At 36.6% G+C, this 16331-nt stretch overlaps 2 protein-coding genes across 5 annotated transcripts; both read right to left on the bottom strand.

Annotated features, from left to right (window-relative positions):
- Positions 1–1548: 1548 nt before the first annotated feature.
- On the bottom strand, positions 1549–3417 carry LOC133728050 (uncharacterized). Of its 4 annotated transcripts, XR_009855570.1 has the most exons (6): positions 3177–3417; positions 2912–3037; positions 2671–2715; positions 2155–2312; positions 1727–1790; positions 1549–1660 (listed from the first exon to the last, which is right to left on the bottom strand). XR_009855570.1 is itself a non-coding variant. In XM_062155471.1 (4 exons), exons 1-4 carry the CDS (start codon positions 3328–3330, stop codon positions 2281–2283), a joined length of 357 nt encoding a protein of 118 aa, XP_062011455.1. In that variant the 5' UTR covers positions 3331–3417; the 3' UTR covers positions 1820–2280. The 4 variants fall into 4 exon arrangements, 2 of the variants coding, with proteins under 2 accessions (XP_062011455.1, XP_062011454.1); XR_009855569.1 differs by having other exon boundaries at positions 1623–1790; XM_062155471.1 differs by lacking the exons at positions 1549–1660; positions 1727–1790 and having other exon boundaries at positions 1820–2312.
- A 9463-nt stretch (positions 3418–12880) lies between these two features.
- LOC133734681 (cytochrome P450 71D11-like) lies at positions 12881–15964 on the bottom strand. Its single transcript, XM_062162297.1, has 2 exons — positions 14680–15964; positions 12881–13558 (listed from the first exon to the last, which is right to left on the bottom strand). The coding sequence occupies exons 1-2, from the start codon at positions 15586–15588 to the stop codon at positions 12911–12913; spliced, it is 1557 nt and encodes a 518-aa protein (XP_062018281.1). The 5' UTR covers positions 15589–15964; the 3' UTR covers positions 12881–12910.
- Positions 15965–16331: the final 367 nt, after the last annotated feature.

The raw sequence follows: 16331 nt of genomic DNA, 5'->3' as shown, positions 1-16331 counted from the left end.
GATATCTCTTAGGCCTTCAGACGACAGATATTACCCGTGATCTATATTTCACTCAAACAACATAGGCTGGCCAATAATCTGTTGTCTGATTATGTTGAGATATGTCAAATTATGACTTTCTGTAGTTGAAGATGTAACGAAACGATAGTTATATGTTGTTATAAAGGATTCTACACAACATCTTTTCATAAATCTCTATCGTTTGTATTTCATTAAGACGACAGAAATCTGTTGTGTGAATATATGGAGATTTGAACTATCTTGGATTTTTTCTGTTGTGTGAATCAATTGTGGACAACATATATTTTTCATGTTCTGTTGTTTCTTTTTTATTAAAATGACATAAATATGTCGTCCGAATATATAGAAGCTTGTACCTTCTTGGGTTTTTCTTTTGTGTGATTCAATTAGAAACCACAATTATATGTCGATGTATAAGACTGTTAACAACAGGCATTTGCTTGAATTCTGTTGTTTGATATTGGTTTGGATGTCAGCTTTATTTGGTTTGTATGTCTTAGCAAGAGCAGTTGCACAACACCATATTAAGAAATCTGGTCTGCAAAATTTAGTTGTAATTTATGAAAGAGAAGCACTTCAATCAAATTATCATTATAATTAATTTCATTTGAAATTGTACAAGTATCCAGATCCCATTACATCAATCAATCAAACTATAATTCTACAAGTTAAATCCACATAATATGAAAATACCAGATCATCTAGTGCTCTAAACTGCTCTCTTGACCAGCCACACTTCATCTTTTTTTTTTTTTTTGAATCCAAGGAGGTCAGCTATTTATTAAGAAAAGAAGAGTTTACAAAGTACAAATATCAGCTGCAATTGCAGCTTGTAAAACACCTGGGACTGAAAAATAAAATTCATTCTCTGTGAGAGAACAAGCATGGCTAGCTAGCAAATGGGCCACCATATTTCCTTTCCTACCTATGTGACTCACATGTAAGACATTCTGAGCCTCCAACAGCAACCTAACATCTTCATATATTCTTCCAAGCAATGATGTGTTAACAGAATCATGAGCTGAGAGTTGACTCTGAACTTCCATTGCATCAGTCTCCAGCATAACTGGCCCAAAACCATGCTCCACCGCAAACTCCAAAGCCACCTTGCAGGCCAAGATTTCAGCGTGTTCTGGGGATATCAAACCATGCAACCGACAAGCACCACCTCCCAGCATGGTACCTTCCTCATTCCTGAAGACAAAACCCAGTCCCCCTTTCCGAGAAACATGATGGAATGCCCCATCAACATTGATCTTCACCCAACCCACCGGAGGAGATCTCCACACCACCCTGCCTCTATTTCTAGGCTGGGACGGTTTCAAACTGTGGAATCTAAATTCCTGCAGCCTGGACGCAAGTCCCACACTGACATCCACAGCCTGACACTTCTTCTGATTCCAAAGCCGGTCGTTTCTTTCCTTCCAAATCCCCTAAAGAGAGAATAAAAGTTCGCCAAACAGAGTTAATGACAACTCTTGAGCACATTGGTTCAACCAGCCAATAACATCACTATGCATATTGACACTTCATCTTTCTTAAGCTCTCGACCAGCCACATAATCCAATACCTTTGCTAAATAAAGCTGATATATAATTGGCACTTTCAAGTCTCCTCTGAAGCACTGCCTGAACCTTGCCTGCATGCACAAAATTGTTAATGAAGAGCAGCCCCCTGGAAATAAATATATTATGTTCCACAATACCTTGCAATTGCAGAAAGCTGGCTCTGATCTTCCTTTTTATTCATTAACTTTCCAAGGGCAAAAACTGCAAGTACAAATAAAGAGTTATTGGAAACACATCCAGACACATGTACAAGGTTAGCATAAGAGAAGGAAAGAGTATAAGCTTGTGTGTACTACAAGTAAATGCGGGTAAGAAGACATAAGAAACATCAAAATGAAAGAATGAACAACAGAACTTGCAATTCCACCGAGGAAGAAGGGACCGGACTAGTCAGTAATAATAGGGGCAATATTTACTTTTACACTATATAGTGATAATATATTTGACCACACAGAAGTCCATGTTAGCCATTCCATAATATGATCCCTGGGACAGACTTATGCAGCCAAATCGAGCCAAAATAAGGCACATCATTCTATGGGAGCCACTATATGCAAAACCTTACTTATCAATAAAGTGGCCAATCCCTTTTTTCAAAGGCCTCCTAAACCCAGATATGCTTTGCAGTTCATGGTAGATTTAGCAATATGAACATAAGCTCGCACCACTGAATAGCAGCTGAATGATGCCATCAACAACAAGCACTTTTCCATATGTTGAAGACTGCACAGAAAGGAAGCCACATTAAAAATGTTGAAAAAGAATGAACACAATGGACATAAACAGCCAGAAGTAACCTAAAAAGGACAAACAAACAAAATACTACGCCAATAGGGCAAGATATAAATCAAGCAACAACTATTCATCAGTCTCTTTTTCCTTTCCTCATTACCGGAAAACAGTATAAATATTTACAATGGGTTCTCTAATGTGCAGTTTTCAAGAACTTGAGGATTGTGACCATCAGAAATTGTTACAACCTCAACCATAGTATAACTGAAATATGTGCCGCAAAGTATAACAACTACTAATGCAAACATGAAAAGAAGCGGATTAATAGATGCATCAAAGTAATGCCTACCAGGCCAAATCAGGTTGTTGAAGTAAGTCTTTCTACTAGCCTTATCTGTGATACAAATAAAAAAGAAAATAAAGGGGGTCAATGTTTGTTAATTATGAGTCTTTTCTTTCAGAAGTTGTTAATTATGCAGTGTTTGCAGAACAGGGTACTCTCATTTAAAATATAGTCTGCTGCTGATTATAATAGGAGTCATCTGTTGTATAACATATTAAGCTAACAAAAGTTAAGAACTTTGACTTACAAAATTGAAAGAATTTTCTAGAAACCGAGTAAATCTTGATAGGATACATCTGATGATGTCTTGTTGGAATATTGTGCCTCTGGGCTTGAGTTGAAGTCAGGTTCAATTGCGTGGGGAATATATATTCTGTATCACAATTCAGAAGTCTATAAAGTGCATAAATGTTTAACATAATTTTTTTCCTCTATCAACCCAATTAGAAGGGTTTGTACAAGGAACTAATAATGATCATTGGAAATATTTAAATAAAATATCTTGCTCTTACGTTTGAAGATCTCCCTAGGCATGCCTTGTAGGAAACAGTGATGCAGTATCTGCGCAATAGCACAATCAAGAGAACAATTTATAAAACAAGAAACAAACCAAACCATGTCATATTTAGTCAAGCCAAACTCTCTAAAAGCTACAAGCAGCAACATTTTCCTTTTAGAACCTCAAACCACATCACACTAAATCACACAATTCTCTCTAAAGACTCGTCTGCAATTAAACTCAAGTTAAACAAAAATTACACCTACATTGCAAAGAGATTTATTTTAATCCATTCACTGGGCCCCAAGTTTTAATCAAAAAGACAAAGGAGTTAAACTTCTGGTACCCAGCATTATCTCAGCAACAAAAATAAACTATCAACACAAAGCTTTCTCCTCAAAAACATACAACCTTAGAATTCATACCTTCTGCACCGACAAGTACCAAAAGCAACAAAAAATTTTAATAAATTATGTTTCAAATTCCAGTTGTTCTTCATCCCCAGAAACATAAAAAGATCTTTCCTTTTTTTTCCCCCTGTAATCCTGTATGGTTGCAAAGACGCCATTAAAGCTTTCTGGCAACAAAAACTTTCCGGGAACCAAACAAGGTGTTAGGATCAAATTGATGCACTGAGACTAATCCTCTGTTTCTACAAATTGGGCCAATTAAAATTGAAAGAAAATCCAGCATTACATTCATAACTCGCAAATACAAAATCCCAAAGTGGCCGAACGCATAGCATACGTATACATATAAGCCAAAAACATATAGATACATATAGAGAAAGTAAATAAAAAGGTGATCTTGCCTGACGTTGATGAGAGAAAGATTAGGTTTTGCTGTGAAATTTGGAAAATCTGGACTGAACGAGACTCTGGAATCCAGTCTGTGTTGTCAGAGTTACATAGTATGAGTTTCTCTCTCTCTCTCTCTCTAGCTTTGGGTTCTGGCTATCTGGCCTTTGTGTTCTGCCGAGACTGGGTCGTCGCCGGGACTGGGTTGGAGGTCGATCCGCCTATCCTCCGTCTAAACCGCCTAGCCTCCGCCTAATGCAATCGAAAAAAAAAAACCCTAAAACCCCAATCTTGAGCAGAACACTTGATTGAAGAAAAAAAAACCTAAATCCCCAATCTTGAAGAAACCCTAAATCTATTAACACTTAACCGAGGGGCTTATCAGCAACACGATAGGGATTGAGACCGATATGCTTTGGCTGGAATGAGGTTTTCTATATATGCAAGGCGACATGGGAAAATTTTTTCTGGGTTTTCAGTTCGATATTGGATTAGAAGAGATTGATGTTGGATTAGGACCTGGATTGATGTTGGATTAGGACCTGGATTTTCAATTCGATGATTTTGGTTTGAGAATCAGAAGAGAGACGTTCTGTTGTCGGGTTTTGGTTTAAGAGAAGATCGATATAGTTTGAGAGCGAGAGCGAGCTGAGTGTTGGGTTCTGGTTTCGATCAGTTTGATAAATTTGTCGGGCTAAAATTTCATGAAGTGTTAGACGGATAGGTCTTTACGTTGTGCCAAAAAATCAAACTGAAAGGAAAAAAAAAAAAACAAATCCTAACAACTGATCTCAGTTTAATGCACAACAGAAATTTGTTGTCTGAAACAAAACCATTTTCAAATAGTTCCTTTCAAAAAACCAAACAACCAAAACTAAATTAATGCACAACAGAAATCTGTTGTCTGAAACATAACCTTTTTCAGAAAACTGATTTACCATGGTATATCACTATATTCAGACAACAGAATTTTTTCATTCTGTCGTTAAAATTATTCAGACAACAGAAAACACATATTCTGTCGTCTGAGCTCTGTCGTCTGATGAGTTTATTGACATAGTGAAATGATTAATTTGTCAATTGATAAAAAACCAATATCCAGTTCGAATTGCTTACAGTTCTAAATAAAGAAAAGGAAACCTGTCAAAACAAACTCAGTTAAAGAAAAAACCATTATATAGTAATGTGCTGCTAGGTCACCAGAGTCTCTTCCTCAGAGGACATGGCAGCTGCTGATTAGTAAATCAATTTTTGGCCCACTCTATGCCTCCTTTATTTCTAGCAAGATAGATGCTACTAGTATGTACATTGAGACATCCGTTTTTGTATTCCTCAACCCAAGTAAGCAGATTGACAAGTCATAGATATTAACCATTCACTTTCAGCAGGTAGCAAATGTTTCGGTCCTGACTTTGGGTTTTCATTGGATAATCTGTGCCTAAGCACTGGTTTGACAATATGTCAAGCTTGTGTTACTGGTACATAACTACATATTGGTGTCATAGGATGCTAATTGTGAAGCCTTTGTAAAACCATAGTTACATGCTCACAACATATGCACAACAATCATAATAGGATTAAGGCTTACCTTCAGCAATAACAGTCATGGATTCCATCTTATGCAACTGCTTAACTCGATCACTGAATATAGTCTTCTGTTACTTACCAACTTGCTTCTCAATGGACAGAACTTATGCAATAGTCGTGGTAGTAATCAGGGACCAATTCATCTGTATATATATGAGACTTAAACCTCAAGAAGCTTCCCATTAAAGCATTCCTTGTCGGTTTAGGTTTCACTATTAGATTCCTAATGTATCACAACTTATAGCCTTTCTTGTCGACTAAGCAATGGATTACTATCCTTAATGAATTGATACACTATTCATTAAGTTACTAGTATTGATTTACTGTTTGTATCCATGTTAAACTAGGATTGATATTAAGCTAATCATCAATTACTTTATGATGATATGTGTTATGTCCATATTTGATCTTACAATCTCCCCCTTGGACTCACACATATCATGCTCGATGATTTGCACCAGAGAACATCAAAACCTACTTAACTTACTGAAGTGCGCGCCAGATAACAAACTCAAATCGAAAATCCATTCCAACATGGTCAGATCACAGTTACTTATGTAGAGCAAGAAACAGTATACATTTTAACAAAAATGCAGAGTTTCAAAACCACTAACACAAGCTTCTGCAATCTACATATGTTCAACCAGAAGTGATACAATATATGTTAATGTGTATCAACAAGTAAACATATATTAGGTCCTACTTTATGTTTCTAAAACCAGAAACTCAAGCAAATTTACTGAACACTGATGGCTTAAAAAATATTGCTTGAACCTTAACATCATGCTTCACATGATTTAAGTCATCTGATAGCAAGTATGATATTCAAAACAAGATGATAATTTCCAAAATAAAACAATAAAGCTGCAGCAAAATCATAACTGGAAATACCTCAAAAGTTTATTGATAATAATAAAATCTGTCATTACAAACAAGTTGTGATAAATAAAGTCAAAAGACCACAACTAAAAAATACAAGAACTCAAAAACCTTAGAAATTTAAATTGCTCCAACTGGATTAACTCTCTACTGAACCTAAGCATCTAGACTAGCTAAAACTCCAATGTTGGCTGTATGCTTCTGGAATGCTGCTACTGACAATGCCTTGGTGAAGGGGTCTGCTAGCTGTGAATTCGTGTCAATGCTCAAAACAGCTATCTCACCATGCTTAACCCTTTCTCTAACACTGTAATACTTTAAATCAATATGCTTAGAATTATTTGATCTTTTACTGTTCTTGCTAAAGAAAACTGCAGCTTCATTATCGCAATAAATCACAAGTGTGTCTGCCACAATGTGACTTAACACTTTGGTCTGCATCAAGAAATTCCTGATCCAAAGTCCTTCACACACAGTTTCATATACTGCAATAAATTCAGCTTGCATGGTGGAGGTTGAAACTAGAGTTTGCTTCATGGTTTTCCAAGCAACTGCACCTCCTGCTAGCATATACACGTATCCACAAGTTGACTTCTTGGAGTCTGGATAATTCCCTGCGAAATCAGAATCTGAAAATCCAACGAGGTTCAGATCCTCCACTTGCCTATAAACTAGCATGTGACTTTTAGTTTTCTGCAGGTATCTCAACACTTTCTTCCCAGCTACCCAATGTTCATGGCTTGGATTAGACTGAAATCTTGATAAAATCCCTACTGCAAAAGACAAGTCTGGCCTAGTGCAGACTTGTGCATACATGAGACTTCCTACAAGTCTAGCATAAGGCTTTGACTCCATATTTTCTTTCACAACATCACTTTTGGAACTTTGCTTCTTGGTTAGTTTATCTCCTTTGGACATGGGGACTTCTCCAGTTGCACACTTCTCCATACCAAATCTCTTCAAAACTTTGGTAATATAATTCTGTTGAGACAAACCAAGTAGTCTCTGTGCTCTATCTCTTTTAATCTCAATGCCTAGTACATAGGATGCTTCTCCTAAGTCTTTCATGTCAAAATTCTTTGACAGAAAGCTCTTGGTGTCTTTAAGCAGTTTAATGTTACTGCTAGCCAAAAGTATATCATCAACATAAAGTACTAGGAAAATAAAATTGTTCCCAACTGTCTTCAAGTAAACACACTCATCAACAAGATTCTCTGTAAATCCAAAAGTAGAAATCACAGAATCAAATTTCTTGTACCACTGTCTAGAAGCTTGTTTAAGGCCATAAATTGATTTTCTTAACCTGCATACTAAGTTTTCACTTCCAGCTTGCACAAAACCTTCTGGCTGCTTCATATAAATCACTTCATCTAGTTCACCATTCAAAAAGGCTGTCTTAACATCCATTTGGTGTAGCTCCATATCAAAGTGAGCAACTAAAGCCATGATTATTCTAAATGAGTCTTTTGTAGAAACTGGAGAAAAAGTCTCAGTAAAGTCAATGCCCTCCTTCTGTGTAAAACCCTTGGCAACTAATCTTGCTTTATGTCTCTCTATATTGCCATTTGCATCTCTTTTGGTTTTGAAAACCCATTTACAACCTATAGGTTTCTGATTTGGGTCAGGTTCAACTAATTCCCAAACTGCATTTTGACTCATGGAATTAATTTCTGCTTCCATTGCTAGCTGCCATTGATGAGATTCACTACTTTCAATGGCCTGGTTAAATGTAGTTGGATCATTGTCCTCTGCACAATCTATTTCAATTTCTGCTTCTTGCAGATAAACAATGTAGTCACTATCTTCCCCCCCATAAGTTGGTTTTCTTGCTCGCTGTGATCTTCTAGGCTGAGGGTTGTCAGTTACGTGGTCAGTTACCTGACCAGTGACAGTTACTTGGTCAGTTACATGGTCAGTGACATGACCAGTGACAGGTACTTGACCAGTTACTTGGTCAGTGACATGACTAGTTACAGGTACTCGACCAGTGACTTGGTCAGATACTTGACCAGTTACATGGTCAGTGACTTGTCCAGTGACATGGTCAGTTGCTTGACTAGTTATAGGTACGTGATCAGTTACTTGGTCAGTTACTCGACCAGTGACTTGATCAGTTACTTCTTGTTCTAAAGGCAATGCTACGCTTATATTCTCATCCGACACAATTTCCTCAAAATCTGAGGATAAATCCTCAAGGTTTGTATTGTGAACTTTTTCACTTAGAAACTTTACTTGATGTGTTTCAAAAATTCTAGGTGAATGATAAGCAGAATATAATTTATAGCCTTTAGATTTATCTGGATAACCTATAAAATAGCAACTAACTGTCTTAGGATCAAGTTTATTCAAGCTTGGATTATAAATCCTAGCTTCTGCATGACATCCCCAAACATGGCAGTGATGAAGACTAGGTTTTCTGCCACACCAAAGCTCAAAAGCAGTATTTTCTATGGCTTTGCTAGGTGTTCTGTTGCAAATATAATTTGCAGTTTTTAAAGCCTCACCCCACAGAAATTTAGGCAAACCTGTTGTACACATCATGCATCTAACCATGTTCAAAAGAGTCCTATTCTTTCTCTCTGCAACACCATTCTGTTGTGGGTTATAGGGTGTTGTATATTGAGCTTTAATTCCATTGTCTTGTAAAAACAAGGCAAATGGACCCTTTTGTTGGCCGGATTCAGTGTACTTGCCATAGAACTCACCTCCTCTATCTGATCTTACTGTTTTGATTTTCTTTTCTAGTTGATTTTCTACTTCAGACTTAAAGATTTGAAAGGCTTTCAATGCTTGTGCCTTTTCTGAAAGTAGATAAATATAACTGTATCTAGAAAAGTCATCAATGAATGTGATAAAATACACATTTCCACAGATAGTTTGATGCCTAAATGGTCCACATATATCAGTGTGTATGAGTTCTAATAAATTTTGGCTTCTATATGCAGTCTTCTTTCTAGTATTAGTTATTTTTCCCTTAAAGCATTCAACACAGTCTGTTAGATCAGAAAAATCAAGTTCATTTAGGATGTTGTTTTTCACCAAAATTTTCAGTCTCTCTTTTGAAACATGGCCGAGTCTTCTATGCCATAAAAATGCAGACTTTTCATTTAGTTTGGTTCTTTTAACACCTGTTAAAGTGCTAGTACTGTTAGTGTTATTTTCAACAAGTAAAATTTCTTGTTGAGCCATTGAACAATTTAACTGTAAATAATCATTCATAATAACACCAGAACTAATTTGAACAGAATTTTTAGAAATAAGAATTCCATTACTATCCATAACAAGTCTACAACCAGATTTTACTAAAAGAGAAACTGAAACCAAATTCCTTCTCATGGAAGGTACATAAAAAACATTGTCCAGAACTAATAATTTTCCTAATCCTAAATCGAGCTTTAAGGTTCCAATAGCCTTGACTGCTACTCTCATGCCATTTCCTACACACAGGTTCACTTCATCACTTTTTGGGATTCTCCTCCTTATGAATCCCTGCAAAGAATTAGTAATATGAATAGGTGAGCCTGAATCTATCCACCAAGACTGTGGTTCAACATTTATAAGATTAATTTCTAAGGAAAAAACTGTATTAGAAAAAATCTTACCCTTTTTGGCTAACCAGTTCTTATAGCCAGTGCAGTCCTTTTTCATGTGTCCTACTCTTTTGCAAAAGTAGCACTTGAACCTGAATGGCCTGTTTTCCTTGGCCACTACAGCTGTTGAACTCTTAGTTATGGCTTTGGTAGGCTTGAGCTTATTCTGGGGCTTTTTCCTTTTAGGCTTCTCAATGAGGTTAATGGTTGTAGCAGGTTCCTTTTCTTCCTTGATCCTAGATTCCTCATCCACACAGATGGATATAAGTTCATCTAGAGTCCAGTTTCCCTTTTGAGAGTTGTAACTGGTCCTAAGATGACTAAAACTGTTAGGCAAGGAATGTAGTGCATAATGCACTACTTGCTCATCCCTAACCCCCATTAAGAGTTCCCTGAGTCTGCCATTTATATTGATCATCTTCATAATATGTTCTCTAACTCCCCCTGAACCCATGTACTTCAAATCATGAAACTCCTTGGTTAGCCTAGCTGCTTCTGCTTTTTCACTTTCTTTAAACTTAGCACCTATGAGTTCCAGAAAATCTGATGCTAGCTCAGGCTCTTCTATACTTCCCCTGACAGTCTTAGACATAGATGTTCTGATGAGGTTCTTAGCCATTCTATTGGATCTATGCCACTTCTTGTAAAGGTCAGTATCTTTCTTGGTGCTCTTTTCATTTAACTCTTCAGGCTTATCCTCAGTAAAGCAGTAGTCTATGTTCTCATGCATTCCCATATAATTTTCCACAGAGTCTAGCCAAGCTCTATAGTTGGTTCCAGTTAACATCAAGACACTGTTCAAGTTCATGTAAGAGTTACCTAAGGAGCAAAACAAAAATTCGAGTGAGTTCTCAGTTTGTAAAGAAAATATATTTAAGTTTTCTGTGTTTTATTTAGCTTTAAGTAACCAAAACAAGAACATACAGAAAACCTAAACAACCATACTTGCATTCATGTCAGTCCATAACAAAAACAATATTAAGCATCACTTTTGAGCAGAAACTTAATATCCTGGAGTTCTTTATCAATATGCCATGTTCAATGAAAACAAGTTATCCAAAGAAATTTATCCACATCTTTAGACAGAAGAAAAATTTCTAAGTATCCGTATTTATTTTCATCAAGCATGCATACTGCTGTTTTGTATTCTAAAACCATACTTAACCACTTCTTTGGAAGATAAAACTGAAGCATAGTTTTAAAACACAAAACACAATTTCAGTTTTGTTACTCGATCAGGTACAGTTACTTGGTCAGTTGCTTGGTCAGTTACTTGACCAGTTACACGTACCTGATCAATGTTTTCTGCCAACATCAATGAAGGATGCTTTGTGCATCATAATCACTTATGCCAACAGAAAACCACAAAACATATGAGCTCTTTTACTTTACATTCTATCCAGATTCATCCTTGTAAGAAAATTAAGCTCTTGTATCTGTCAACTTTAACGTGTAAACAAAATCTGGGAGATTTCTGTTCTTCATACAATTTTACACAATCACAGATACAATACCATATCATCAATCAATTCAACATGCATATTCAAGCATAACCAAAATTGATTCGATTCCAAGAAACCACAGAATAATCAAGAAATTGTAAATTTCATCCGGTCACCATCTACTCTAGCCTAACGCACGCCGGGAATGCAACTAGGGTTCTTGAGCACAATCAAAACTTAATTATCATGCTATGAATCGAAAACAATTTTCACAGAAAAACCTGTTTTTGCTTTTTCCCCAATTTGCTGCTAAAAAATCATAGCGGAAGCGTGAATTTTATAATTAACCAGATGCAGCAGTCGACTTAAGTAACTTACCTTGATCAGGTACCTGACCAGTTACTTGGTCAGTTACCTGGTCAGTTACTTACTTGGTCAGATACCTGACCAGTTACATGACCAGTGACTTGGTCAGTAACCTGATCAATTACTTGACCCGTAAAGCAAAAAACTCTTAAAAAATTTTATGTTTGTTTTTCAAAACCCTAAAACGATTTTTCATATTTGTGAGCCTATGCTCTGATACCAATTGTAAAACCATAGTTACATGCTCACAACATATGCACAACAATCATAATAGGATTAAGGCTTACCTTCAGCAATAACAGTCATGGATTCCATCTTATGCAACTGCTTAACTCGATCACTGAATATAGTCTTCTGTTACTTACCAACTTGCTTCTCAATGGACAGAACTTATGCAATAGTCGTGGTAGTAATCAGGGACCAATTCATCTGTATATATATGAGACTTAAACCTCAAGAAGCTTCCCATTAAAGCATTCCTTGTCGGTTTAGGTTTCACTATTAGATTCCTAATGTATCACAACTTATAGCCTTTCTTGTCGACTAAGCAATGGATTACTATCCTTAATGAATTGATACACTATTCATTAAGTTACTAGTATTGATTTACTGTTTGTATCCATGTTAAACTAGGATTGATATTAAGCTAATCATCAATTACTTTATGATGATATGTGTTATGTCCATATTTGATCTTACAGCCTTGGGAACTAGTACTGCATATCATATTATGAGCCGTAAGATCCCCTATCATGATAGACAATAATGTCAGTTTAGGAGAGCATAACCCAAATATTGTGCTAAATTTTAGGAGCTGGGTAATATATTCAGTTTGAATGAGCAATATTCAGCGATAATGAAATTCTTGATTCAGTAGTCTGTAGCTATAATGTTTGTGTTTCTTCCAATTTACTCATTATGATAATGCAAGTATGGTTCTCAAGAATCGCAGCTGTTATCAAGGCAAGTGTTTGATTGTTATTTTGCAACTAGGCTTTGGATAGTTATGAACTTCTGATAACATCACTTGACATAAACAAACAAAGTACAATTGCATTCACAAGGAAGAACAAAATAAACACTTGATTAACTTATTTCTATTTTTGAATTTGCATCAGTTGGAGGAGGATGATATGGAGTGGGAATTAAATGCAGATCTTCTTTTCTGTGGACTACAGCGCCAAAGTCCTCAGTCATGTCCAAGTCTTCATTCTTTGTTCCATTGGGGAGCTTCCAATCAAAATGATATGACAACAAAGCTAGTGGGAGCTCAACATTAGCCAGACCATATAATATGCCAGGGCATATTCTCCTTCCAGCACCAAATGGAATATATTCAAAGTTTGTTCCTTGATAGTCAATAGAGCTATCAAGGAATCTCTCTGGATAAAAGGTCTCGGGCTCAGTCCAGTAACTGGGATCTCTTCCAATTGCCCAAGCATTCACGATTACCTTTGTTTTGACAGGTATTTCATATCCATCAATCTTACACCTCTCTCCACATTCTCTTGGAAGTAACAGGGGAACAACAGGGTGTAACCTCAGTGTCTCTTGAATAACCAACTTTAAATATTTCATCTCTCTAATGCTTGTTTCGTTTACCTGCTGTGTTCTGTTGAACACTTCCCTCACCTCATCCTGTGCCCTTTTCATGATTCTCGGATGTTTTATCATTTCTGACATTGTCCAATCCACAATTGTAGCTGATGTCTCACTCCCACCAGTAAAAATATCCTGAAAATGATTAATTTGTTAATTGATAAAAACTAATATCCAGTTCGAATTTCTTACAGTCCTAAATAAAGAAAAGGAAACCTGTCAAAACAAACTCAGTTAAAGAAAAAACCATTATATAGGAATGGGCTGCTAGCTAGGTCACCATAGTCTCTTTCTCAGAGGATATGGTAGTTGGTCAGTATATCAATTTTAGTCCCACTCTGTACCTCCTTTATTTCTAGCAAGATATATGCTACTAGTATGTACATTGAGACATCCGTTTTTGTATTCCTCAACCCAAATAAGCTGATTGACAAGTTACATATATTGGGCATTCACTTTCAGGAAGTAGCAAATGTTTCGGTCCTGACTTTGGGTTTTTATTGGATAATCTGTGCCTAAGCACTGGTTTGACAATATGTCAAGCTTGTGTTACTGTACATATTGCTGTCGTAGGATGCTAGTTGTGAAGCCTTAGGAACTAGTACTGCATATCATATTATGAGCCATAGGATCCCTTTATCATGATAGACAAGGTCAGTTTAGGAGAGCATAGCCCAAATATTGTGCTAAATTTTAGGAGCTGAGTAATATTTCGGAGAGGGTTTGATTCTGGGGTTCTTTTATGAGATTCAATTTCTTCAGAGTTTAGGAATACTCTGTCTTTTGCTATATTTTCAATTGAGAGCAGCTATTAATTGTTTTTTTTTTTTTTGAAAGGACAGCAGCTATAATAGTTCTAGATTGTTCTCTTTTCTGGCTTCTTAATTTGTAGCCTTCCAATTTTATTGGATTTCTTATATTCACTGTTCTATATGGTCTTTCTCTTTCTTATTCTATGTCTGATTCTAAAAAAAGATTTCAAATCTCTTGCATATTCTATCATTCACAGTAGGGGTTACATATTTTGATGATTGGGTACTTTACTCTCAGTGTCGACCATTCTTATAGACATTATCATTTTTTCTATTCCTCAATGCACCTTTAATAACAATAAAAAGTTAATAATTATACTATATCAGACAACCCTTGATATTATAGTTGTTGAATTAGGGAATGAAAAGTTGAAAAGTTGAAAATTCGAATTATTAAAGCAAGATATATATCTCAAGTATGTGTATGTGTATGTCTATACTTACCAGGATCACTGCTTTGATGTTGTCAATAGTCAAAGAAAACTCATGGCCACCACCATGGTCGTGAAATTTTAGGAGAACATCTACCAGATCTTCCTCTACTTCAGCCTCTTCACTTTTCGTTGTTGTGGTAGCTTGTATATGTTCTTTGATGATGTTTTCCATTATTCTGTCAGCTTGTTTCTGCAAACTCTCAAGTTTAGGCTGCACTCCACTTATAATATGAAGTAATTTGAAAGAAGGAAAAACATCTGCCACATTGAAGCCTGGTGCTACTCTGATAACTTCCTTCATCACATATATGAAATTTTCTTGATCTCTGCACTGATTGCCAAAGGCTGCTTGTGAAGTGATGCTATATGTGGAAGATAAAACTTTCTGAGTAAGATTAATAGGTGATTCTGCTCTTGAACCAATCCATCCGATGAGATTCAGTACCTCTTTTTCCCTAATAGGCTGGTAAGATTGAACCCGCTTTGCACTTAAGAGCTCCTGCATGCAAATTTTTCGTAATCTTCTCCAGTAATCACCATATGGAGCAAAAGCAATATTTGTAGAACCATATGCTAAGATTCTTGAAGCTAGGACCTGAGGCCTTGATGCAAAGATAATATCATGGGTTTTCATCACCTCTTTGGCAAACTCTGCTGATGAAACAACTACGGTGGAAACTTCTCCGAGCCTCAGGTGCATAAGTGGTCCATGTTGCTTGGCCAAGTCTCTGAGTCCACGATGGGGTAGAGCGCCAACGAGTTGGTGTATGTTTCCAATAATTGGTAGCTTCCATGGCCCTGGTGGTAGATTTGAAGCAGAGGAGTTGTTGTTTTGGCCTCTCTTCCCTATTTTCAGTACCACAATCACAAGGAGGAAGAAAGTAAACAGGACTTGGAAGGAAGGGCATTGTAGTTCCATGAGCAAATTACAGGTGAGTTTGGATTGCAATGGCTTATTGGTGAAATTGCAAGCATGCTTCTTCTCTTATACATCAGACAGTGTTATGTCAAATTGTGATGGTTTATTACTGTTAGGTGAGCTAATGTCAACATGAAGGACAGAAGTAGCAGAGCAAATCTTGACTTCTGCTCCAGCAAATCCTATGTAGTTAATGCAGCCGTATTGCATGACTTCTGTATTTATCTTTCACACTTAGCTATAGGAAATCTGTACTGCTATATATATCCTCCAATTTGGAGAAGAATACACCGGCAATTATACCATAGATCTCTATAATTGACATGGTATCAGAGCAGTTTTGCTCTTGAGACCGATATCCATATCTAGAAGGGAAAATGTCTATTTACCCAAATTTGAGCTACACTAACCCCACTTATCCAAACATCTTTCAAGATTGCCCACTTACCCAACAAGTTACATTTTTTTTGCCCTAATACCCAATTAAGTATTTTTTTTATTGTTTTTTGTTTACTTTTGAGACAATTTTGCCCTGCATCCCTTTGTCACTTAGAGAGTGAGAAATCATCGGACACTTCACCGGAGTCCGATCACTGGTCGCCGCCGGTCAACTACCGCCGGATTCTGATCACCGGTAGTCGGACGCTAGAAATCTCGCCGGAGGCTGCCAGATGTGCCCAAAAATATCGCCGGAGATTTCATAAGTCAACGCAGAATATTATTGCCCCCCAATAAAAAGTTTA

Source organism: Rosa rugosa, chromosome 2 (genome assembly GCF_958449725.1).
Source record: "Rosa rugosa chromosome 2, drRosRugo1.1, whole genome shotgun sequence".
NCBI lineage: Eukaryota > Viridiplantae > Streptophyta > Magnoliopsida > Rosales > Rosaceae > Rosa > Rosa rugosa.
The sequence above is the reverse complement of the archived record's forward strand: the minus strand, read 5'-3'. Positions and strand labels throughout refer to the sequence as shown.